The 26,785-nt window shown below is 50.5% G+C and overlaps 1 protein-coding gene across 3 annotated transcripts in view; it reads left to right on the top strand.

The window, feature by feature from the left end:
- The window catches only part of SEPTIN7 (septin 7), a 77,840-nt gene that overhangs the window by 26,040 nt on the left and 25,015 nt on the right, over window positions 1–26,785 (top strand). For all 3 annotated transcript variants that reach the window (XM_048510543.1, XM_048510544.1, XM_048510545.1), the window contains exons 4-7: window positions 16,061–16,167; window positions 20,855–20,955; window positions 22,338–22,472; window positions 24,701–24,818. In XM_048510543.1, the coding sequence (XP_048366500.1) occupies window positions 16,061–16,167; window positions 20,855–20,955; window positions 22,338–22,472; window positions 24,701–24,818 (461 nt within the window). The remainder of the gene's footprint in view (window positions 1–16,060; window positions 16,168–20,854; window positions 20,956–22,337; window positions 22,473–24,700; window positions 24,819–26,785) is intronic.

Raw genomic sequence — 26,785 nt, 5'->3', positions numbered from 1 at the left:
AGTTAGTTTTATTCTGCCCTTGGATATGTTCCCTGACTTACTGGCACTTGTCCATGAACATAGTATTTAGAACAGAATTGACAAGAATGTCTTTCCTTCTGCCAGTATTACTGTGCTAATTAGTTGTGTTTATGCCAGCGTTGCTTTTCTGTAAAAACCTATTAATTTACATTCATTCAGAAACTTGAGTGGTTTACTTGGCTCCAGCCTTCTCTGGTGAGGGATATGAACTTCCTGTCTCTATCTATTTGCATAGCTAGAATTTTTAAAGATGAAACAATCCAGGCTGTGTGCAAGAGAAATCTGGTAAGGCCAGAATTAAAGGTGACGCGTTCATACATTGTTCAAAGCTTTTAACTACCGAATTACTGCTTTTGTTGAGGTTTATTTTGTATAGGTCATTTGTATGAAGCTAGATTCAAGTCTGCTAATACCTCAGAGATGTACAGGATTGTCAAGGTATAAGCTTTCAAGAGTCAAAAACTTCCTTTGTCATAGATGCTTGTGTGAAGCGTGGACTCTCAATTACTAGCTGATAACGTTTCACTCTGTGAGAGCGTTCCGCCTTATCTTCTTCAGCGACAGTTAACTGTTGTGGAGCCATGTAATGAAAGTCTTAATGGCAGGATACACACCATACTAAACTCACAAGTCGAAAGTGTGTCCCCTGTTGCGTAGCGTTAGCAAGTTTTTCTTCTCACGCTGCACCCTGCGTTGATCTGTAGGAGGTCTTGCTCTTTAAGGAGGGGATTTGAGCAGCTGCATTGGGATAGATGACACTTGGCTCACTGTTACCGTGCATCTATATTAACTAAAGAATCCCCATGTCGTCTATCTGTCCATTTGTGGCAGGCAGAGCTCAGAAACTAAAACAAGAGCTGTCAAAATTGGCCACAAGGTTCAGGATTATGGAAGTTCCAAGACAAAAAATGAAAAGAATCGTAATATCCTACCCCAGGTTATCTCCAGACAGTTTATTACAGTAATCGACCAGATCCCATTGAATGCATATACATGTACATTCAAAACTTGCAAAGACTTCAGCAAATTGAAAAACGAAACGGGTTTTAAAAAACCATTTAACTCTTAAATATTCCCTGTTTGGATAAAATAAATGTATAAAAGCGGAAATGACTATTTAAGTCAAAAGTTAAAATTTAAACTCAGTTTATGTTATTATCCTTTTACACACGTGATGAACTTCATATACAAAAGCACATTAGAAGAAGAAAAGTTTGGATTTATACTCCACCTTTCTATCCTGTAAGGAGATTCAAGGTGGCTTACAAACTCCTTTCCCTTCCTCTCCCCACAACAGATACCTTGTGAGGTAGGTGGGACTGAGAGAGTTCCAGAGAACTGTGACTGGTCCAAGATCCCCCTGCAGAAATGTAGGAGTGTGGAAACACATCTGGTTCACCAGATAAGCCTCTGCCACTCAGGTGGAGGAGTGGGGAATTACTTAGCAACACTCCCCTTCCCCAAGTATGCATGGGCAATTACTCATTGAAAGAGGGATAAAGGAATGGTAAATCATGAAAGGAAGAGAGCATAACGAAGGAGGAGAGAAGTGCAAGGAAGAAAGAAATTAAGGAAAAGGCAACAAAGATACTAACAGGGCTGCCCCTTTGCAAGATCTGGCTGTGCAGAAAAAAAACTTTGGTGTTCGTTGAACTAATGGTGGAAAGAAACCCTCGTCCACTAGAGATAATAACCTTATTAGGAGGTTGCATCTTGGCAAGGACTATAGCCTGCCCTGGCTGGTCTTTCCTTCCTCCAGTGCTGACTTGGCTGATGGATTTAGCAGGATCTGGGAAGCAAAGGTTTCCCTTGGCCTCCTAGTAAAGGCTGCAGAGAGGACTTGCCAGCAGAGTCAAAAATAACTCCTGTTTACTGTGTTCTGTCTTCCATGCGCCCCTAGTGGCCACTGTGCTGAGCTGCACTACAAAGAATTGCTGTATTGAATATGATAATATTTTAAGAAATGAAAACCTTAGTACTTAAAGGATCAGAAGCAGCACAGCAAAAAAACCCCTCTGTTATTCTTTTCTCTCTTTTTTGGAGTCTACTTGTTTTTTAGTGGTTCATGATTTTTATGACCCAAGCATAGAGGGAAAGGGAAGGGAAGAACAAGGATTTGATTGGAGTTGCTGAAAGTCAGGCTTAGATGATTCTGGGTGGGAGATGGGGATCATGGAAGAGGATGTAGACTACTTAAACTGTGCTGTAATAAGGGATATTCCTTATCTATAAAAACAGCACTTCCATCTATGCAATGAACATCTTGTTGAAATCTGTGCTCTAACCCAACCTGTTCCACCCACAGTGATGAGTGATATTGCCTGGTTTTGCTGCAGAAGCATTAGTTTGAAATGCACATCTTGTCTTGAACTGGTTTTAACAAGTACTGTCACCCAAAGGGGCAAATGTGGTAGGGCAGTGGGCCCCGCTTGCAGGCAACCCCTTGTAAGTAGAACCAGTTCCTACTGTGGATAAAGACGCAAGGTTTTTCATTTGCTTGTTGTAGTCTGTGATGTGTACTAAGACTGGATCTATCTTAACAGATCCATCTTAGTAATGATTAGTGGGTAGATGATAAGAGGGTAATGGTTTCACAGCCTTCCAATTGCTGTGATCCTCATGTTTGAGATATGAATTGCCATGAGGTGACTGAGATTATAAGCCACAACAGGCAGCAAGCCTGTGCGTTGCTACCTGTGACAGTTCCTTATGGAATTGGAGCACCCCACCTCAGGTAGATGGTCAAATGAGTTCTCTAGTATCTTTGCTTGGATAGCGAAGGACAGTGATGTTTCAAACAGAGGTTTTGTTTGCTCACTTACCTGTGCTTCTGTTCACTTGTTTCTGCTCACCTTGTGCTTTCCCTCTGAGTGTTGGCACTGAGAGCTGTCTCAAAACCATTCTTGATTTCATCCTATTTTGCTCCCCCTACTTCAGTTCTGTGTTCTCTTGGATGGTTTCAGCCATCTTGTGGGTTTTCTTTCTCCATCCGAAATCACGGTTTAAATCACAGCTCAGTAAGACGAGATGTAAATCACAGTTTTCTAGATGAAGACTCACTATTGTTGGTATAATTTTAATATTTACAACCAGATGAAGGTTTCATTTTTAGAATATTTTTCAGAATAGTTTTACAGTTATATCAAAATTATTGGTTTGGTTGTACTATTAGAAAGACCTTACTCCCATTGGTTATCTGCAAATCTATGCACACAGAATCAACCCTTTACCTCTTAAGTGCTGAGTTTCAAGAGATTAAATGAATAGAAGATTGTTTGGAGTGGAACACTTCATGCTAAGCATGAAGAGGTAGGGACAAGCTGAAAGTGAAACTTTTTGAGCAGAATACTCCACAAGTCTTGAATTTGTGTATGAATAGATTTATGTTTCCTGTATTATTCTCTCCTTGGATGAGAAAGTTTATAATGGCAACAGGCTGTAAGAGACCCAATTTGAGAATATTTACTTATGGGTAAAGCAGGCATGTGTGCAAACGGCAAAAACTGCAACAAAGAAATGCAAGACTTGGTGGCCCAAATAATTCAGGAGATATTATTATGAAATTATTGCAAGGTGAACTATGTATTTCTCTCTATGTATTCTTATTTTATAATATTTTTGCCGTGAAGAAGAGGCATGTTATCTTTGCATTTACCAATTCACAGTTTTGAAATCTGCCGATATAAGCATCTATGACTCTTATCTGGCACTCCTGCATTCCTGCTGGGTGACCAAGGGCTAGTCACAGTTCTTCAGAATTCTTTGAGCCCCACCTACCTCACAAGGTGTCTGTTGTGGGGAGAGAAAGGGAAAGGAGTTTGTAAGCCTCTTTGAGCCTCCTTACAGGAGAGAAAGGTGAGGTATAAATCCAAACTCCTCTTCTTTGCAACTCTGTGCAGTTGAAACAACTATCCACATTTTATTGTATTGTGAATGTAATCAGGATGTTAGGAATTGGTTGATTTCACCCTTGTTGACCAGAATTTTTAGACATTCAGATGACTTTATTATTAAGTTTTTACTTTTGAGGATAAGGATATTACTTTTTCTTTTTCAGTGGTGAAATTTTGTTATATTGCCAGTCGAGTGCAGAAACCTCTGGATGGTGTAACAAAATTGTGGCCTTACTGGTTGTGTATGGGCTATCCTCTCAAATTTTTATCTGCTGGACTGTAAATAAACTGAACTAAATTATTTTGTTCCTTTGGCTTTGTTTGTCTGTTAACAATCACAGTTTTTCTAACAGTGTTTCAAACTGCGCAATTATCCATTTCTGAAGAAGAAATCCACAGGACAGTTGTACAAAAAATATAAAACCATTAATATAAGACTGATGGATAATGGTGCAATTCCCAAATTAAGCCCATCTCAGCATGAATAGCTTCCTTACTGCCCATGTAAGGAAGGGGTAGGCGTGCTTTGAAGTATCTTCCCTGAGACCGAAATTGGATAATAACTACGTTGCATTATAGTAACCGCAGCTGCTAATTGAACTGCTGCACATGCTAAGAACAGCCTTTTCCCAAATGCAAAGCAGGAAACATGGGATAGCTGCTTATTAGAACAACTAATCCAGTTTGTTCTATAGTAGCAAGGTACAATAGACAGAATAAATATTATGAAATGTCCTATTACCAAGTTTTCTAAAAATTCAGGCACGTTACAAGACTATGGAAAGAACACTGTTGATGATTAAGTATAATTTAAGTATATTTTAAGCTAAGTACTTTACTATTTGTTGCTGCATGAATTACTTTCTCTTGATTTTAGACATGGAGTTTTTGTAAGTTGGCTTGAAATGCCAATATTAATTTGAAAGACCCGTCTCCTCTCAGGTGGGTTTTCTGGCACGAATCTAAGTTTTTTGGCTAGTAAATCAGAGGCTGTGGAAAGCTGTATAGAATCGGCAGAGGCTTCATTCACTCATTAAGTAACTGTGTAATTGTAGTGTAGTTGTCCTTGCTCCATAATTAAGGATGCATACTAGTTTAAAACAAAACCTTAACCATTTTAATTTGACAATTGGAGCAAGTTTAGTCCTTCTGTGTGGCAAACATCTTGTTTACACTGGCCGGGAGTTCAAAAGCACAAACTTTCTTTCGAGGTTTGTGCTTGTAGCTGCAAAATAAATCTTCAGATGCAACCATGCTGAGAATCTTTGGCAGAATCTGCTGGGAAGCCTCCAGAGCTTTAGGAAGTCTGACTAACCTGTCTTAATCAGTTTCACTGAACATTACATTTACAACAGCCTTTATTAGGCATGTAAAGTAGGCTCAAATGTGTTACCAGACATTTCTAACGTACAAAGCAAAAATATGATCGAAACAAAGACAGAGAAACTGTATTTAGCATGAGATGTTACTTACACAGTCCCGTCACTTGTAACAGAAATTTTGCTACTTTTCCCAAGAGCATGACATCCGTATTATTTAACAGAAGCCCCACAACAAAATTGTCAGGGTCTCCTACAGATTTGTCTAGGTCAGGGGTAGGGAACCTTCGGCTCTCCAGAGGCTGCTCAGGGAATTGTTAATTCCCATTATCCCCTACCAGCATGGGCCACTGGCTGGGCATGCCGACAGAGGCTGATGGGAATTGTAGTCTCTGGAACATCTGGAGAGCCGCAGGTTCACCCCCCCCCCCCCCCACCCCCCCCCCCCCCCACCCCCCCCCCCCCCCACCCCCCCCCCCCCCCACCCCCCCCCCCCCCCACCCCCCCCCCCCCCCACCCCCCCCCCCCCCCACCCCCCCCCCCCCCCACCCCCCCCCCCCCCCACCCCCCCCCCCCCCCACCCCCCCCCCCCCCCACCCCCCCCCCCCCCCACCCCCCCCCCCCCCCACCCCCCCCCCCCCCCACCCCCCCCCCCCCCCACCCCCCCCCCCCCCCACCCCCCCCCCCCCCCACCCCCCCCCCCCCCCACCCCCCCCCCCCCCCACCCCCCCCCCCCCCCACCCCCCCCCCCCCCCACCCCCCCCCCCCCCCACCCCCCCCCCCCCCCACCCCCCCCCCCCCCCACCCCCCCCCCCCCCCACCCCCCCCCCCCCCCACCCCCCCCCCCCCCCACCCCCCCCCCCCCCCACCCCCCCCCCCCCCCACCCCCCCCCCCCCCCACCCCCCCCCCCCCCCACCCCCCCCCCCCCCCACCCCCCCCCCCCCCCACCCCCCCCCCCCCCCACCCCCCCCCCCCCCCACCCCCCCCCCCCCCCACCCCCCCCCCCCCCCACCCCCCCCCCCCCCCACCCCCCCCCCCCCCCACCCCCCCCCCCCCCCACCCCCCCCCCCCCCCACCCCCCCCCCCCCCCACCCCCCCCCCCCCCCACCCCCCCCCCCCCCCACCCCCCCCCCCCCCCACCCCCCCCCCCCCCCACCCCCCCCCCCCCCCACCCCCCCCCCCCCCCACCCCCCCCCCCCCCCACCCCCCCCCCCCCCCACCCCCCCCCCCCCCCACCCCCCCCCCCCCCCACCCCCCCCCCCCCCCACCCCCCCCCCCCCCCACCCCCCCCCCCCCCCACCCCCCCCCCCCCCCACCCCCCCCCCCCCCCACCCCCCCCCCCCCCCACCCCCCCCCCCCCCCACCCCCCCCCCCCCCCACCCCCCCCCCCCCCCACCCCCCCCCCCCCCCACCCCCCCCCCCCCCCACCCCCCCCCCCCCCCACCCCCCCCCCCCCCCACCCCCCCCCCCCCCCACCCCCCCCCCCCCCCACCCCCCCCCCCCCCCACCCCCCCCCCCCCCCACCCCCCCCCCCCCCCACCCCCCCCCCCCCCCACCCCCCCCCCCCCCCACCCCCCCCCCCCCCCACCCCCCCCCCCCCCCACCCCCCCCCCCCCCCACCCCCCCCCCCCCCCACCCCCCCCCCCCCCCACCCCCCCCCCCCCCCACCCCCCCCCCCCCCCACCCCCCCCCCCCCCCACCCCCCCCCCCCCCCACCCCCCCCCCCCCCCACCCCCCCCCCCCCCCACCCCCCCCCCCCCCCACCCCCCCCCCCCCCCACCCCCCCCCCCCCCCACCCCCCCCCCCCCCCACCCCCCCCCCCCCCCACCCCCCCCCCCCCCCACCCCCCCCCCCCCCCACCCCCCCCCCCCCCCACCCCCCCCCCCCCCCACCCCCCCCCCCCCCCACCCCCCCCCCCCCCCACCCCCCCCCCCCCCCACCCCCCCCCCCCCCCACCCCCCCCCCCCCCCACCCCCCCCCCCCCCCACCCCCCCCCCCCCCCACCCCCCCCCCCCCCCACCCCCCCCCCCCCCCACCCCCCCCCCCCCCCACCCCCCCCCCCCCCCACCCCCCCCCCCCCCCACCCCCCCCCCCCCCCACCCCCCCCCCCCCCCACCCCCCCCCCCCCCCACCCCCCCCCCCCCCCACCCCCCCCCCCCCCCACCCCCCCCCCCCCCCACCCCCCCCCCCCCCCACCCCCCCCCCCCCCCACCCCCCCCCCCCCCCACCCCCCCCCCCCCCCACCCCCCCCCCCCCCCACCCCCCCCCCCCCCCACCCCCCCCCCCCCCCACCCCCCCCCCCCCCCACCCCCCCCCCCCCCCACCCCCCCCCCCCCCCACCCCCCCCCCCCCCCACCCCCCCCCCCCCCCACCCCCCCCCCCCCCCACCCCCCCCCCCCCCCACCCCCCCCCCCCCCCACCCCCCCCCCCCCCCACCCCCCCCCCCCCCCACCCCCCCCCCCCCCCACCCCCCCCCCCCCCCACCCCCCCCCCCCCCCACCCCCCCCCCCCCCCACCCCCCCCCCCCCCCACCCCCCCCCCCCCCCACCCCCCCCCCCCCCCACCCCCCCCCCCCCCCACCCCCCCCCCCCCCCACCCCCCCCCCCCCCCACCCCCCCCCCCCCCCACCCCCCCCCCCCCCCACCCCCCCCCCCCCCCACCCCCCCCCCCCCCCACCCCCCCCCCCCCCCACCCCCCCCCCCCCCCACCCCCCCCCCCCCCCACCCCCCCCCCCCCCCACCCCCCCCCCCCCCCACCCCCCCCCCCCCCCACCCCCCCCCCCCCCCACCCCCCCCCCCCCCCACCCCCCCCCCCCCCCACCCCCCCCCCCCCCCACCCCCCCCCCCCCCCACCCCCCCCCCCCCCCACCCCCCCCCCCCCCCACCCCCCCCCCCCCCCACCCCCCCCCCCCCCCACCCCCCCCCCCCCCCACCCCCCCCCCCCCCCACCCCCCCCCCCCCCCACCCCCCCCCCCCCCCACCCCCCCCCCCCCCCACCCCCCCCCCCCCCCACCCCCCCCCCCCCCCACCCCCCCCCCCCCCCACCCCCCCCCCCCCCCACCCCCCCCCCCCCCCACCCCCCCCCCCCCCCACCCCCCCCCCCCCCCACCCCCCCCCCCCCCCACCCCCCCCCCCCCCCACCCCCCCCCCCCCCCACCCCCCCCCCCCCCCACCCCCCCCCCCCCCCACCCCCCCCCCCCCCCACCCCCCCCCCCCCCCACCCCCCCCCCCCCCCACCCCCCCCCCCCCCCACCCCCCCCCCCCCCCACCCCCCCCCCCCCCCACCCCCCCCCCCCCCCACCCCCCCCCCCCCCCACCCCCCCCCCCCCCCACCCCCCCCCCCCCCCACCCCCCCCCCCCCCCACCCCCCCCCCCCCCCACCCCCCCCCCCCCCCACCCCCCCCCCCCCCCACCCCCCCCCCCCCCCACCCCCCCCCCCCCCCACCCCCCCCCCCCCCCACCCCCCCCCCCCCCCACCCCCCCCCCCCCCCACCCCCCCCCCCCCCCACCCCCCCCCCCCCCCACCCCCCCCCCCCCCCACCCCCCCCCCCCCCCACCCCCCCCCCCCCCCACCCCCCCCCCCCCCCACCCCCCCCCCCCCCCACCCCCCCCCCCCCCCACCCCCCCCCCCCCCCACCCCCCCCCCCCCCCACCCCCCCCCCCCCCCACCCCCCCCCCCCCCCACCCCCCCCCCCCCCCACCCCCCCCCCCCCCCACCCCCCCCCCCCCCCACCCCCCCCCCCCCCCACCCCCCCCCCCCCCCACCCCCCCCCCCCCCCACCCCCCCCCCCCCCCACCCCCCCCCCCCCCCACCCCCCCCCCCCCCCACCCCCCCCCCCCCCCACCCCCCCCCCCCCCCACCCCCCCCCCCCCCCACCCCCCCCCCCCCCCACCCCCCCCCCCCCCCACCCCCCCCCCCCCCCACCCCCCCCCCCCCCCACCCCCCCCCCCCCCCACCCCCCCCCCCCCCCACCCCCCCCCCCCCCCACCCCCCCCCCCCCCCACCCCCCCCCCCCCCCACCCCCCCCCCCCCCCACCCCCCCCCCCCCCCACCCCCCCCCCCCCCCACCCCCCCCCCCCCCCACCCCCCCCCCCCCCCACCCCCCCCCCCCCCCACCCCCCCCCCCCCCCACCCCCCCCCCCCCCCACCCCCCCCCCCCCCCACCCCCCCCCCCCCCCACCCCCCCCCCCCCCCACCCCCCCCCCCCCCCACCCCCCCCCCCCCCCACCCCCCCCCCCCCCCACCCCCCCCCCCCCCCACCCCCCCCCCCCCCCACCCCCCCCCCCCCCCACCCCCCCCCCCCCCCACCCCCCCCCCCCCCCACCCCCCCCCCCCCCCACCCCCCCCCCCCCCCACCCCCCCCCCCCCCCACCCCCCCCCCCCCCCACCCCCCCCCCCCCCCACCCCCCCCCCCCCCCACCCCCCCCCCCCCCCACCCCCCCCCCCCCCCACCCCCCCCCCCCCCCACCCCCCCCCCCCCCCACCCCCCCCCCCCCCCACCCCCCCCCCCCCCCACCCCCCCCCCCCCCCACCCCCCCCCCCCCCCACCCCCCCCCCCCCCCACCCCCCCCCCCCCCCACCCCCCCCCCCCCCCACCCCCCCCCCCCCCCACCCCCCCCCCCCCCCACCCCCCCCCCCCCCCACCCCCCCCCCCCCCCACCCCCCCCCCCCCCCACCCCCCCCCCCCCCCACCCCCCCCCCCCCCCACCCCCCCCCCCCCCCACCCCCCCCCCCCCCCACCCCCCCCCCCCCCCACCCCCCCCCCCCCCCACCCCCCCCCCCCCCCACCCCCCCCCCCCCCCACCCCCCCCCCCCCCCACCCCCCCCCCCCCCCACCCCCCCCCCCCCCCACCCCCCCCCCCCCCCACCCCCCCCCCCCCCCACCCCCCCCCCCCCCCACCCCCCCCCCCCCCCACCCCCCCCCCCCCCCACCCCCCCCCCCCCCCACCCCCCCCCCCCCCCACCCCCCCCCCCCCCCACCCCCCCCCCCCCCCACCCCCCCCCCCCCCCACCCCCCCCCCCCCCCACCCCCCCCCCCCCCCACCCCCCCCCCCCCCCACCCCCCCCCCCCCCCACCCCCCCCCCCCCCCACCCCCCCCCCCCCCCACCCCCCCCCCCCCCCACCCCCCCCCCCCCCCACCCCCCCCCCCCCCCACCCCCCCCCCCCCCCACCCCCCCCCCCCCCCACCCCCCCCCCCCCCCACCCCCCCCCCCCCCCACCCCCCCCCCCCCCCACCCCCCCCCCCCCCCACCCCCCCCCCCCCCCACCCCCCCCCCCCCCCACCCCCCCCCCCCCCCACCCCCCCCCCCCCCCACCCCCCCCCCCCCCCACCCCCCCCCCCCCCCACCCCCCCCCCCCCCCACCCCCCCCCCCCCCCACCCCCCCCCCCCCCCACCCCCCCCCCCCCCCACCCCCCAGCTGATGGGAATTGTAGTCCATGAACATCTGGAGAGCCGCAGGGTGCAGACCCCTGCTCTAGGACCACAAGCCAGTTTTTACTTCTGTATTTGTGACCTTGGTTTTGGCTAGATAGCCATCTTTACTGTCTCTTGCTGTTTTCCTTTGCAGTGGGCATGCATAATGTGTGTCTGTGAACAGTTTTATGTCTGAATAACACTTTCAGTAATTTGACTGCCTCGAGGCTGATGTCCATCTGCTGGAGTGTTACAGCACAATAAAAAAAAGTCATGTAGATGATGTAATGACTTTCAGTTGATTCTTGAGACAGTGTAAAGGAAGCATTATAAATGGGTTATATTTATGAAAATGCCTATTCCACATTCCGAAATATTCTCCAGAATTAGCCAACAAGATTAATAAGGTAATTGACCAGAAAAACGGCTCCAATCAAAACACCAACGAAGCAAGCCATCCCAGATGTAGTCTCATAGATCTAACCTAAGTGAAAAAATCAATAAGGAGCACAAATCAGCACAAATCAAATCAGCAGAATGTGGAAGTCTGCATGGTGTCAAAATGTCAATAGAGAAGATGCCAGACGGTCAGCAGGGAGGAGGACCCTGACATGTACTTTCTTCAGAAGCCGTGAATGGCCAGGTCATGGAATCCATCAGATACGTTTGCCTGAATTTGTTTTTTTTAAGTACTTGCTCCCTTCTCAGAATTTAATCAAGGAAATCTCATGTATGAAGCCAGAAAACAAAATGTAATACAAGTACCAACAATATAAAATGGTAAGGCATGCCCAAGGCCTTTATCAGTCAAATCTAGTACTTTGAATTGCACCAGGAAACAAATCTAAAGGTCTTGTAGTATTCTTTTAACACAGGTTGGCATCCTATTCCTGTCAGCACCTTTCTGCTGCATTTCACGTCAGGTGAAGTATCCAAGAAGTCTTTTTAAGGTAGCCCCATTTTGAACTTACTCTAACCATGATGGGATCAGAGGATGAATAATTATGGTAAAAATATTTATTTCCAAGAATGGACATGGCCAACAAATAAAAGTTTGTCTGGAGTGGTGGCTCTAGGACTGGATCTAAAAGCATTCCTGGCTGGCCACTCAGTGGGAGTTTCACCCTGTCTAGGACAGCCTACCACCTCCAAAACTGCCAGCTATCCACCAAGTGTCTAGATTGAGTGCTCATTCATTCTTATCGAGTCCATTACCACCTTCGGAAATGCATTCTGCACAAAACTCATTTCAGATCCTTTCACAGCTTCATAGTGGTCATATATCTCAAGTGCCTCAGAGGTGGTTATCCACCCACTACTTTAAAAATCATTGCTACAGAAACGTGATGTGGTCCGTTATCATCCTCTCACTAATATACTCTTTTTGGGCAAGATAATTGACAGAGCAGTGAAAGACCAACTCGAAGGGCTCTTGGATAACTCATCTGCTCTGGATCTTTTTAGGCTGGTCTGCGAAACCGAGATGGTGCTAGTAGTCTTAGTTTATGATCTCCCCATGAATGTAGCCAAAGGCCCATGCCTTTTTGTTGCTGTTACTAGATTTATTCGCAGTGTTCAGTGCCGAGGATCATGCCATTTATTGAGACATTTAGAGCCAGAATAGTATTGGGGAAGTGCTTTTTACTGGTTTAAATAATTTCTTTGGACCAGTTTCAAAGAGTTGCTATTGGAGATCAATTATCATCAGCGTGGTTCCGGTCCTTCGAGACTCCACAAGGTGCAGCCTTATCCCTGTTGCCACTCAATCTTATTGTAAAGCCCTTGGGACAAATCATTCTCACAGCTTTGGATGGTGTGTTGATGGTTACCAACTCGTCAAACTGTTGATACTCAGCCCTCCCTCTCTCCAAATCCCCTGGTAACGTGATAGAGGTCTTCAACTGTTGCCTCACTTCTGTGGTTAAGTGTCCAAGAAAACAAACTGTAACTGAGTCCTAATAAGGTATAAATAATGCTAGTTGGGATGACTTGCAGCACATTGTTATGTTCAGAGTTCAGCTGACACTTGGTGGCTCAGTTAACAGCTAAAGTGTTATACTAGATCCAGTTATACTGCTGGAGAAGCAAGTTAATGTAACTGCAAAAAAAACATGCTTCCTACCAGGTTGAAACCTGGAAGATTACCCCCTACTTTTTCTCAGCCAAGCTAGCCACCTGGATCCATGCCATGGTAAAAATTCAAAACATGGGTCTGACCATATTTTCCAGGAGATTCCTTTGGGTACAGAATACCACAGCCCAGGTACTATCAGGAGCCTGACCCAGCATGTACATTACAACATTTTACATTCATTCATTCATTGGCTGCCTGCAGCTTCCAGGTTCACATTAAGTTACTATCATGGACTAAACCCTGCATGGCCTTAGGTCCTCATAGCTACAAACAGCCTTTCCTATATTCCGTCTCAACAGCTTCTCTTATCTGCATATGTGTCTGAGGAGGTCCCACTTTCCTGTAATGCTGCAAATTATATAGAACAGAGTTGTTCAGGAGGGCTTTTCTGTAAAGGTAATAGCCGTACTATAATGTAGTAGTTCATGAAGGCATTTTATGAAGGGAAAGAGACTGAGGGTTTTTCCATTTACAGAACACTTAGTGCATTGTTGTCATTTCTTCGTTTTCTAGTGATATTATACTGTTTTTCTTCAATATATCTGCATTCGGTATCCTGCTTAATTGCTGTGATCATTCATATATCAACAATATTTCTTAGCACAGTGCTTGTTCACTATCTTCTTATTGATTGAATCTACTTGCTGTGTGCTTATTAGATGACTGTTCATATGCGCTGTTATCAGTTTATTTGTTTAATCCACTTTGAGACTGGGTGGGAAAGGTGGACTTTAAATACAAGAAATAAATAATATTCAATAGCATATTGGATTTCTGCAAAGCTCCGTGGAGCCCCCATAGCCATAATTTGAGGCCACAGAACTGTAGCTTTCTAGCACCACTGTTGGAATTTGCAGACAGGAGCAGAACCAGAGCAGTGTCTCCCCCGCCCCCCAATTTCCAATCTGGGTCAGTTGTCCAGAAGAATGCTGTGGATGATAGAATTGCATGTCAGTGACAGTCACAGAAGTATCAACAAAATGGTACTTCCCCCTGTTCCTCTGCCAGGGTGGCTTTTTAGCGTGACTGGGACAGTTTCATTACCACAGGCTTACTAGAGTTGAACTGAAACTCATTCAGGTTATCACCCTCTGGTGTTGTCGAACTGGCACCCACTTCAGTACCTTATCCCAAGAAGGAGATATTTGCAGCCAGTTTGGCTAATCCTTTGCATCTGGGAGGTGGGGTGGGGGTCTTCAGGAGCAGTCTAATCACTACCCCCTTCTTGGCATCTCAAACCACTAAATCCCAACTCTGCTCGCTGCCTTCTGTGGCTAGATGTAAATGAATGAGCTTGTTATTACCAGCCTGAAATTTCATAGTCTCTGTGGTACAGAGATTAGATAACATGCTCAAGAAATGTAATTGAGCCCTATGATGCTACCCATTTAAAGTGTTTTGCTTGGCAGATACTTTCAATGAATGTTCAAGAATGAACAAGACCAAAATGTACACATCAGGCTGAAATTGAAGCAGCGTCAGATGCCCACACGATCTTCTTCCATTCTCTGTTTTGGTCGTTATGTTGAGTGGCATCTTGAGCTGCATCTGGGGAGGGTCGGGACCACACTTTCCTAGTGCAAGTCTGTTACTCCATGGATACCCTGTTTCCCCGAATATAAGACATCCCCGGAAAATAAGACGTAGTAGAGGTTTTGCTGAAGTGTGAAATATAAGGCATCCCCCAAAAGTAAGACGTAGCCAAGTTTTTGTTTGGAAGCATGCCCGACAGAACACAGAAAATTAAGACATCCCCTGAGAATAAGGCATAGCACATCTTTGGGAGCAAAAATTAATATAAGACACTGTCTTATTTTCAGGGAAACACGGTATGAGCCTATGGATTCAAGCCCTAGAACTGAGCTGTGGAATTTGCACTTCATTTTGCTGTGAGGAGGCTTATGGAAGCAGCCACAGATTGGTACACTGCTGAATAAAGTGATCTCGAAAAGCAATAATGATCACTGTTGGCTTTTGTAGCCTGTAGCCGTAGCATTAATTTCAGAGACACAAATTGGTGCTTTCTGGACAGGAATAATAAAAATGTTACAACAAACCTCACTAAGGAACCATTTAAATAAGCCCTTTTACCCAGTGTAAATTTGATAAATAGTAGTCTGCTGGCAACTCATACTGACATCCGTCAGTCAGTTTACTGTTTTGTGTTGCAAATAATTGATAAAGAAGAATTTGAACTGTGCTCCCTTTCTGTACCCAAAACCAGAAATCTCCTCTTAAAAATAATTTGTTTCACGTAACCTTTATTGGAAAAAAATATAGCTGATTCATGTTTCCTTACATAATAAGGTTATTTTTTCTAACTTTCAAACCCTTACTTGATAGTGTTGAAGTTTATCGGTCAGTGGTTTTTTTGCCAGGATTCACGTTGGTGCATTCCGATACTTCTTAAGAAAGCCTTCCACTTACTGCATACAGCAGTTAGCTCTCAAAACGTTCCATGATTGGCTCATGTCCCACTAGGTGACCTGCCAATTGGGAATGGACACCTATGCACAGAGGCGTGAAAGACCCTCCCGCTGCCACAGCATGCCTCTATGTAAGCCAGAGGGGATCAGTGCAGTGAACCAGGGAGTGTGAGCCACTGCTACATAAGCCAGGCACTGAAATGTCAAAACCCAGGATGGCGCAGTAACCACATCAAAGCAAAGTAATGGCACAGTTTGGTTTTTTTGCTTGACATAAGACAGACAGGTTGAGGTGACCTCACTGCAAGCAGGTTGGCTGGCTGGCTGGTAGATAAGTGACTGGCCCAACAAGGTGGAGGGGGAAATGAGGTCTGCTCCCTACCTCCAAGACTTCTTGTCAATCCCTTCTTCTAACATTGTTACCCCAGTGTAAGGTTTTTCATAGTGAAAGATCTCAAAATGAGCCTTAGGCTTGTGTACACCTTTTTTCTTGTATAGGGTCTCTAGCATGAATTCAGACATCAAGATGAGTTATTTCATCCAACCATTGGTAAAATCTGCATGATATTGCAGTGTGAACCAGACCTGCCTGTGATCATACTTAAATATGAATCTAGTGTAATATTTGCTGGAAACTTGGATTTTTTATGGAGAAAAAATGTGTATCTTTTGTGGTGGCTCCGTGACTAGAGAATAGAGAATAGTTTCATTTTATGCTGTATTTTGTATTTATGTAAAGCATGTAACACTTATGTTTAAAATATTGTGCCCACGTACACTGCAGGTCAGTAAACCTTTGTGGAATCTTTTAAACTCCAGTAATTTACATTCACTTTCTCCCTCTTTTGTAGGTGAATCTGGACTGGGAAAATCAACACTAATCAACTCATTATTCCTGACAGACTTGTATTCTCCAGAGTATCCAGGACCTTCACATAGAATTAAAAAGACTGTACAGGTATGTGTGCATGGGAAAATGTCATTTGGATTTTTAAGATATGCCGATCAGCAAATGGGCAATTGTTGTTAGGGAATAAGCATCTTGTCTGATCCTCATATGCAGTCATGGGCGTCTGTTGCTGTTGCTATCGTGGAACTGCCTGTTACAACCGAGAAGTATGCATTGAGTAATTTGTGGTTGTTGATTACTTGGCTGCTCTATCACATGGTGGGAAACTTGGCTTTTAAAATACTCTTGGTTTAGATGAACTTGTCTTTCTTTGTGAAGCCTTTTCAGTCTGGTATGTGGAATTTCAGTGATTCTGCCACTGAAGGCTATGTGGTTAAGCAGCAGGCACCTAGAACGAAATCTTCTGAGGGAAGAGAGAGACGAGTCTTTGTGTGATGCCGGCTAAACCTGGTGCTGTGTGAGATGTTGCAAAATGGTGTTACAGAAGTGGCAAACCTTTGGCACTCCAGATGTTATGGACTACAATTCCCATCAGCCCCTGCCAGCATGGGCCATGCTGGCAGGGGCTGATGGGAATTGTAGACCATAACATCTGGAGTGCCAAAGGTTCGCCACCACTGGCAGACCGTTAATCAGACTCCTGCAAGATGTTTTGTCTGTTTCATGGTATTGATAGGTTCAAAGCCACAGAAAGAGAATATTGATCAAAATGGTGCTGCAGTCCAGACACTTTACCTGTCAAGTTAATTTCATATCAAACTCCACAGAAGTGAGAAATATATTTTCCCCTTAACGGTACTGTGCTTGAGTTTCTAGTGTGTTTTGCCACATTAGAAACACAACCAACAGTGTGCAGTTTTACTCATGATTTTTTAAACGTTACTAGATTATACTAGTATTTGATACCTTAGGTTGCTCCTGAAGAGACAGATTGCTGTATCTGGCAGAGAGAACATTCTTCCTTCTCTGTTTACCTTGGACAGCTAACAGTTCAATTTCACTTTCCTGTTTAGCCTGTGTTCTTCTCCCTTGCTTAAATCATTCACAACAGTGATGGGCAAGAAGACAGTAACAAGGAAAAACTTCACAGCTTTAGCTGGACTCGAAGAAAACTAATTTGTTTCAGTTTGCTGTAAACAAAAATATTTTAAAATAGAAATTCTAGCCAGAACTTCGTGAAGAGTTTTGGAGCAGTGTCTGATTGATATCTGGAAACCTCAAATAATATAGATGGTTGTGAGAGTTTCCGCAGCAGAGGTAAAAGCAGCATGGGAGTGGCATCTTTTGGCTGGAAAATGAAGGGAGGTGGGGTTAAAAATCCCATCTTCCCTTCTGTGAGACTTGCCTTTGAAATGGCAGCAGCTGCATTTGGTAAAGAAGAAAAATATGTTTTAAAAGGATCACAAAATGCATGTTGTTGCTTTGCCCCTAGTTCTTTTACCATCTGCTTGTTTCCTGGGAATTAGGTGTAGGTTTTGGAATTTAAAAGATTTCAAGTACTTGGTTTTGGAAGTACTTAAAGCATTAGTTCATGTTGGAGCAGGCTACATGCAGACGTCTTCATAGCTTCATTGAGTTTGCTTTTCTTTGGGTTTTAAGGTTATTTGAATTCCTGAGTTTTGTGGAATTGCCTTCACAGAAGGGAATTCAACAGCAGCCTCAGTGTAAACCCATGTCTTGTGAAATAGCCATTTGAATTCTTTTAAATGATCACCCAAGAATGTGCTGTGCATTAGGAAACGAGCTAACAGGCAAGGAAACTTTGATTTTACAGAATCTGGCATAATACTGTATGACCTCTCCAACAGCGGTGCATGAGAAAATGACCATTTGGAAGAGATTTGCTAAGGAAAGTTTTAAATTCCTTCATTGGAGCGAAGTTATTTTCCCTGACTCCCCTGGGGAAGTACATCTAAAACTAGATAGGATTCATTTGGATTCTTAACAGAGATTGACACTGGTTTACAGTGGTTTTCTGGCTTCCTTCCAGATGGTGCTGCTTTCTGAGAGTTTGACCATGTATGGATACACAAATTCCTTAAAGTTAATAAAGAAAAAAAAACACTAAAGGGAACAAGAGGAATGTTCCTGATTAACTCTCGTTTCCTTTATACTGGACAGTGTGTTAAGATAATTACTGAATATGTTAGAAGGGCAAGGAAAACATTATTATTCCTCACACATAAAAGTGCTTGTTGTACAAAGGAATGCTTTTAAATCCTTCAATCTAAGGGAGCATCACAGGCTGACATTTTTAAAGCAAGCTTTATCTCTGTTTGGGGAAAAAATGTAGTACAGCGTGTGGTATAGTTCTTTGTCCTTCACATACTTTGAAGCCTGGATTAATATTTAGGTCATTGTTTGGGACATAAGAAGGTATGCCTGCGGCATTGATGTCATTGGTTTGGCTCTAACCAGATTCTCTGCTGGTGAGGAAGGAAGGAGGAGGCCTAAAAAGTCTACCATGAGAATCAAAGGGATCTCCCATGTTTTAAAAAAGCCTTGTGGGATGAGGCGTGTAGTATGGAGAAGAATGGATGGTATTGAGTGGAAGGGCTGGTTGGATCCAGCTCATCGTGCTTACGGCTACTTTCTGCAATGGGTTGTTGCATGCTGTAATGTATTAATTAGTCCTTAAAACTGAACGTTGGTAGAACCCCTGTTGTCCATGGTGACTTACTGTTATAGCTTCTGGTTTCCTTCCTGTGTGGGAAATAATTTTTTTCTGCATTAGACTGAATGTTAGCTCAACTTCCTGCCTTATGGTTTAATTGTTTGTAAGCTGAACAGATTCTTCAGAATGGTGAGTAGAATGACTTGAAAGCTGGAACTAATGGACTTGATTGTAAAACTGAGAAGTACTGTTCCAGAATTTCTAAGGAAGTTGGCATAATTGTGTGATTTGGAAGCCAGCATATGGACAGAAGAAAATGTTGAGAGAAAATTTGCCCATTCTGTTTTTTCCCCCCTATTCTAGCAACTAGGGGGTCAGATCACAGTATTTATGAGGAGCTTTGATTTGGTTGTCATGTTTTTGAGTAATAATCTAGTAAGTATGTGGAATGTTCAGGGAATATGGTGGAAATTATTAGGAAAAAAACTGCTTGTGGACCAGCAAGATGAAGATGTATGCTCTCAGGTTGTTCAAATGGTATATGTAGCATACCGAAATTAATGGGAACTCTCATGTTGGCATTCCTGAAGATTTTGGCAGATCCAAATAATACCTATGCCGATTTATTCTGTGCAAGATCGTTGATTTAGAATGGATGAGTTGTGCTCAATGGGATGCCTATGTCAGCCAGTGTCCTCTCTAGAAAAAAAAAGTTTTTTTTAAAAGCCCTGGTACAATCATGCCTATTCTGGAACACACATCAAATAGCTGTTTCAAATGCACTGTGAAGAGAACCTTAATTGAAACCCTAAATTGAAAGATTTTCCCAAGTGTCTCAATCTTGCTTCTGCTAATTCTGGACGAGCTAGGGAATTTCTGGTTCATACAGGAGGGAGGGGCTGTATGGTACAGTTCAGTTGGAGATCCGGGGGAGAAAAGATGGCTTCAGTTTTGATTTACAATAAGAGGCATCCCATGAAACTATTAAATTTCTCTGTAAATGTGAAGCCTGCCTCTGACATTAAACCCATAGTCACTGTTTACAAAGCCTTCAGAACTGTTTCTGTTTTTGGTACTGGGAGCTTTGAAAAGGAAAATGTGCATTTACCCTGCTTCATAAAACACACATATGAAATTCTGCAGTGAGGCCATCTGAATTAAAGCCTGTGCGAAGTATGCAAGTGAAGCAGAATTGCCTGATTCTGGTTTTGCAGGTCCTAGCCAGGAGCTATACAAGCCACACCTGGAAATCTTGTTCAACTACCCCTCTGGTTTCTTCCAGCAGGCCTTGGCCACACAGTCAAGTGTACCTTAACAACTGCTGGAGCTGCCACAAAAGATAAATTCTGCACCCAGTGCCATGGCCTGTGGTCTGTCTGTACTGTGAATAAGACCGGCCAATACACAGACCTGTATTTGCAATCCAAACCACGCCAGCTTTAAGTCAGTTACATCATTTGTTTCCCACCTTTATGAAAAATGCTGAAGGCGGAACTTAATGTTCACTCACCTTGTATCTAGGCCTGGAAGAAAAATGTGCTGCTCCCATACTATTGAACAATAGCTGCCCATTTCACTAGCTAAAGCCCTCGAAAATACAAAGTGTCTGTATTGTATAGCAGTGAAGGTCAGTACAGAACACTGCAAGTTATGAATGCCTTGTGAAATTATGGAATCCAGTAACTGGGAGCTAAGCAGGTTATCCATGCTTCACGGCGCTGAGGTGATAGTTTCCAGCTCAGATCTTTCCTTCTTCTGTCAACTAGTGGAAGTACATAGAAAGAAACAGAAGCAGCTTGATTGTTTGAGGACATTGAGGTGGATCCAGTTATCTGCAAAGGCGCTTTCCTTCACTTGAAGTAGCTCTTTATTGGGGGGAAGACCACTTACACTCGAGGAAGGTTTTGCTTGGTGGAGTAGTGGGACAGAGGTAGAACCCACCCCACTAGATAGAAACACATTCAGTACCAGTGGAAAAACAATTTGCTGAAATCATTGTACTCAAGGTGTAGCCCTGTATTGTTTCTGTTCTGTTCTCTAAGTTTGAAAAATGCTTTAAGTTAACAAAAAATGCTGTTCATATTCAAGCATGAGAAACAGGTATCCCTTTGAATTTTCCAGGTTGAACAGGCAAAGGTTCTAATTAAAGAAGGGGGTGTTCAGCTGCTACTAACAATAGTTGACACACCAGGATTTGGCGATGCGGTGGATAATAGCAATTGGTAAGTAATTTCTAGCATTGTGACTGCTAAATAGCTAAAATAGCTGGGAATGTTCACATTTCTTTTAAAGTAAAGCTAAATTCTTTGTTTGTCACACTATCCTGTTGACCTGAACTGTCACTTAAAACTTTGCTGAAATTTAGTTTCTCCTTGATTAGCTTTGACATTAATGTTGTTTGGCTGCCAAGGAGATGGCTCTCATTATGTCTACTTCTGTAACATCACACATCTCCTAACGTCCTATAAAGAGTGTTTCTCTGGCTACCATACCTAAAATTATTGTATTATTATTACAGGATTCAGATGTGTTGAAACCACATTTAGTGAAAGCAGCCTACCTCACAGCTGTTGCAATATTACCTGTTGGTTGTGAATGTGTAACATCAACCAGTTAATGATCTCAGATGTTTCAGGAGGGTTATATTATATCTCATTGTCCCATGACCTAGTCATGACCTGGTCAGTGATGAACGAGGCTGTCCTCCTCCTTTCCTGTCCCCACAGGAAACAGTGCTTTTTGCCTGTCACCACCATTCCTGCATGGCAAAGTCATTACTTTAGCAACTTTAGCATCTTTAGCAACTTGCTGCTGAGGTCCCAGATGAGCTGCAGGTTGTGTGTTGTACCATCTTCCTACATTTGCTCATCACTTCCCCCCTTCCAGTTGAATGCAAATGTTAATTTAGCTGTCCACAGTTTTTAAAAAGTGTTCACAAGTCCTGCTAACCATCCCTTTCATCCTGCTTGTATCAGCAGTACTCTTATGCAGACTGTTTAACACTGCACGAATTAACTTTTTTAATATTTTTGAAATGAATTTTAACACAAACATTTCATTACCTTAAGCAAACAACAACACCGCCGCCTGTCTGTAAGCATCGAACACATACATATATAATTATTTCATATATAAACTATTAATAAACCATAGATAAAATATGAGCACCCTCCTCTTTCTTCATGTACTCTACCCATTTGGCCCAATTCCCTTCATATGTTTCAAAAGGTAAGTTTCTAATTTGCTGACTTATTCTATCAAGCACATAAAAGCTGTGAACTTTTTGAATCCATTCACTAAATTTGGGTAAATCGTTAGATTTCCATTTCTTGGCCAAAACTATTTTCGCCGCCATCAGCACATGAAATAAAACATGCATCTGTGATTTCAAGTTACAATCATTAGCAAATGATGGACCTAATAGATAGTTGGTAGGATTTAATTCATTGAATATTTTTTTCCTTTTCAAAATACTGTTCGTGCCATTTACATTCCATGAACTAATTTTACAGTTCATTGTCATAAAAAACAAAACAACTTTGATGGAGTAGAGGCTAAATGTGAAAACGGCTGGTTTTTAAAAGCATTTTTATTCATATTCTAGCTGGCAGCCTGTTATTGACTACATTGACAGTAAGTTTGAAGACTATCTCAATGCAGAGTCACGTGTGAACAGACGACAGATGCCCGACAACAGAGTGCAGTGTTGCCTATACTTCATTGCTCCTTCAGGACATGGGTAACTTTTTTTCGACCTCCTTGAGCCATTAGCTGGGTCCAGATTGTTTCTACTTGAAGGATGCAAACTGGGGTTGATTTCTTAAGTACCACAATTTCTCTTTCTAAACTAAGAAAAGTGCCTTCACTAAATTTGAGAAAAGGCATTCCTTGGTGCTCTTGATAGGTTAGCTTAGGTTTTTGTAACCTTTGTAACCCTCAGATCAGCTGTTCCGGAAGATTAATTCCACTTTCATTAAAGTTAAGAAGGCACCTTAGCAGCATCAATTCATTATTAATGCCAGTGATTGAATTTTACAGTGCATCTGTCAACAGTGTACTGTATCTTTTTCCTGCTCCTTGGCCTCACTTCTGACTTAATAAGAATGTGGGGTGTTAAATCACATTTTGGATCTAGACCTTGAATGTGTTGGAGAATGGAACTTGGGGAGACAATTCTGACCCATCCAGTTCTTCATTAATATTAGTTTGTGTGAAGTGTATAGGGGTGGGAGGAGATTAATTACAATTGACTGTGTGGACACAATATAGATGCTAGTTTTGTTTGGGGATTCATGACCTAAACTAATGAATTTCTTGCCAAGGTCTGTTCCCTCGCACACATACCCATCGTTATTTCATGGTGTCTACTGTTCTTCATATCTGCGTTTTATAGGTCAAGCAAAACATTTTTGAGTGTTGCTAAACGTTTTGCTAAAATAATTGTTCTTAATTGTTCCATGTGTATAAGTAGATGGGACCTATTTCATTCACTTTGGGCCCAGATTTCCATATTTAAATCTCGCTATTGCTACCCTCACACATTCAGAGGTCTTGATAGTCTCAACTATGACATTTGTAAGCATGTATAACAGTTTCAGTTCCTAAATCTAGTGGGGATGGCGTCAGGGAGCCGACCTCTGTGAATGTCATAGGGTTTTCATTTCTAAATTGACCTTCATTCATTTTTCTGCATCCAGTCCCAAATCCACAGCTAGATATGCAGAAAGTTAAGTTTGTGAAAGACAAAATCTGAACAAATGAAATGGCTATTGATAGGGTGAAAGTGTATATCTCACTTTTAAGCTTCCTTTGTCTGGAGACAACTCATTTGATGTCTTATCAATGGTACATTCTGTGTTAAAAACAGATAATAGTCTAATCATCTACAGCGTACAACTGATCACTATTTGTTAATATGACTGGCTATTTCTTATTTGTAAAGTTTATTTTGGTGTTCTAATGTTCAACTTTTTATTTTACCTGACTTGTTTGACATTTTTATAGGCTGTTTCATTCCCCTTTTGCATTGCCTTTCATGTGTCTATAATAAAATAAGAATCTCCTTCAAACTGTTGCACAAATGTCTCAAGAGATTGAATTGGGTCCCTAATTCTGTGTTTTCTTCCGTGCCAAATACCAAATAGTCTGTCTGGTGACAGTATTACAAGGATTGCCCTTCAGTCTTCTTCCCATTGTGATTGTGGTTAGTTTGAGGTAGGATGCCTCTCCATTTCAAATTTTAAAATCTATCTCAAGCAAGGAATTTGAAGAGGGCCATGATTTCTGGAAGGGCAAAGTAGTACTTGGGAGAGTATCCTTAAGTCACTTGTACTTTCAAGGAAGGCTCTAAGCCTGGGAGAGCTGGCCCAGCAGCCCTTCAGTAGACAAGAATTCATTAGGGAGAGGAGTTATGATGCAAAGTGACTTTCCTAAACTTTCAAGTTTCTCCTCCAGCTCAGGTAGCTTCCCCCCATCCCCACCCCCCAGGTGCCAATCTGGGCAGGCAAGCCTGATTCAGGCTCACCAGCTGAGGCAGCCCACCACCTCCTCCAGTGCCAATCTGGGCTAGAAAACCCATTGCGGACTCGCCGGTCGAGTTGCTATCTCCCTCCAGTGATGATCTGGGCTGCTAGAGGCTCACCAGCTGGGAGTCACTTCCCCTCTGACCCAGCCTGACCAACTCACATTTATGTCAGTTCAGGCCCTCGTAACGAGTCAGTTCAATGCTCCTGGCCTAGAGGGTCATTCTCTGTCCCTTCCTACTCAGTTGTTGCTGACTGCTGTGTTATTAACCACCTAAGCTGTTTAAAATCATTTAGCATCAAGATAGGTTGCTTTGTGCGGGTTTTGAAAACATTTGACTCATGCCATAAGTGGAAACTGCAGAAATATATCTTGCCTGTAGTTGCCTGGTTTGGAAGTCATGTTTGTTGAGTCACTGTCTCTTCCCTCCCCCCTTTTTAATAGACTTAAGCCTTTGGATATTGAGTTTATGAAGCGCCTACATGAAAAAGTGAATATCATTCCACTTATTGCCAAAGCAGACACACTTACACCCGAAGAATGCCAACAATTTAAAAAACAGGTAACCTGGAAGCTTAATGTCAGGTGCTTAATGTTTGCTCATGTATGACTACTGAACTTTGAAGATTTAATCCTGAAGTGACTGTTTAAACTTGGGAGATAATTTATAGCTCAGCAAGAGGATACATATTTTTGGTGGTGCTGAACTGACTTCTTCCCCAAGGGCTAGAAGTAAGAGCAGGATTAATACAATTTCTGACATGGGAAATGTGTTCACTGATCTTATCTCAAAAATAAAAATGCTAGTTCTTCCCATGTACGTTAAAAATGACTGATCTTAAGTACAATAAATATCACTAGCTATCTGCAAAATGTCTGAAATGTTGCCAGATTTGTGCAGTACAGTTGCAGTTACAGGATTGTCAGACATGGGGGTGGGGGTTGTTTTTGTAAGTTTGGCCAAGTAAGTAATACTTAGTCATTTCTGTAATGTTTACTTTGTTAAAGGTAGTGGGATACTAGAAATGCAATTGTGGTTGGAAATATTTGTGATTGTTTCCATATATAAACCAAAGGGAGGGGGAGGGGGCAAATCTGCTCATGGGAGTCCCGGCAGATTTACCCTCCTGGGGCACTTGCCCTGGCGGAGGGGTGACTCTGCTGGCATATAGTTGCCATACTATTCCACCCACCCCCCAAATGTGGGGACACCACTGCCAGCAGCGTGGTGGGTGTGTGGCCACGGGAGGGGCTGATGTTAGTCAGCTCTCTGCCTGCCTTTGTCGGCATTACACTGGCAATCTGCACTTCAGACCTCAGCCACAAAAAGGTGGTGTAAGTCTGTTGAGGCGCATAGAGGATTCTTGGTGGTGGGGAGGCTTGCATGCTTTGTGAGCCTCCCCACACCACTGGAAAGGCGGCCCGCCACCTCCAGTTTGGATGGGGCTGCCCAGACTAATGTATTTAACACCAGGATCCCACCTTACTGCAGTCTGGGATGATGATGGAATTATCACCAAAAATACATCCTGTGAAACACAAATGCATCCTGTGAAACAGAAATATGCCTGCTCTAAAACTCCAGTGTGTGCCACAAACAATGCGTTTACTGAAAATAATTTCATTTAGAATTGGATGTTTGATATAGTACTATTTGTATTCAGACAATCAATTCCTCTTGTAAGTGTATATTAAGTGCTGTCATGTGACTTCCCACTCCTGGTGACCCTATGAATCAGTGTCTTTGCTCAGGACTTGCCAACTGGGGGCTGTGGCTTCCTTTATAGAGCCAGTCCACCTGATGTTGAGTCTTCTTCTTTTACTGCTTCCTTCAACTTTTCCTAGCCTTATTGTCTTTTCCAGTGACTCTCATAATGTGACCGAAGCCTCAGTTTAGACGTTTTAGCTTCTAGGGACATTTTAGGCTTGATTTGATCTAGAACCCACTTACTTGTCTTTTTGTCAGTCCATGGTAGCTGTAAAACCTTCTTCCCAGCACCACATTTCAAAGGAGTCTACCTTTTTCCTATCAGCTTTCTTCATTGTCCAACTTTCACACCTATATATATATATAATAATTGGGAATACCTTTATACTAACTCCTTGGGGAAAAGAGCACAAGAATAGCATGTTAACAGATTTCATAGAATGTTTTAAAACTGCTCTGAGAAGTGTTTGGCTAACATAGGAGCACAACACAATTTGTATCTGCATGCGAACGTGCGATTTGCACATTCCCGTTTGGATAATATGAGTGCAGTGTTGCATGAAATCGTTAGCTGTGCTAAGTTAAATCTTGAATCGAGATCAGTGCTTCCAAGGTATGTTTAAGCTGGCAGCTGATCCTTCTGATGCAGAGTAAAATTCATTGAAATAATGGAATTAGGTTGCGCTAAAGCGAATTAGGACATTTCACTGACAAATGTGTCTGCCAGAGGAATGACTTGTGTAGTAACCAAGGCTGTCAAAAGGCCTTCCAGCGTGGTGGTTGAAAAGGAAAGGAGAAATGGTCTGTGTCCACGTTCTGGC

This window comes from Sphaerodactylus townsendi, linkage group LG11, assembly GCF_021028975.2.
Source record: "Sphaerodactylus townsendi isolate TG3544 linkage group LG11, MPM_Stown_v2.3, whole genome shotgun sequence".
In the NCBI taxonomy this organism is placed as follows: Eukaryota; Metazoa; Chordata; class Lepidosauria; order Squamata; family Sphaerodactylidae; genus Sphaerodactylus; species Sphaerodactylus townsendi.
This window is presented reverse-complemented; position numbering and strand designations above follow the sequence as displayed.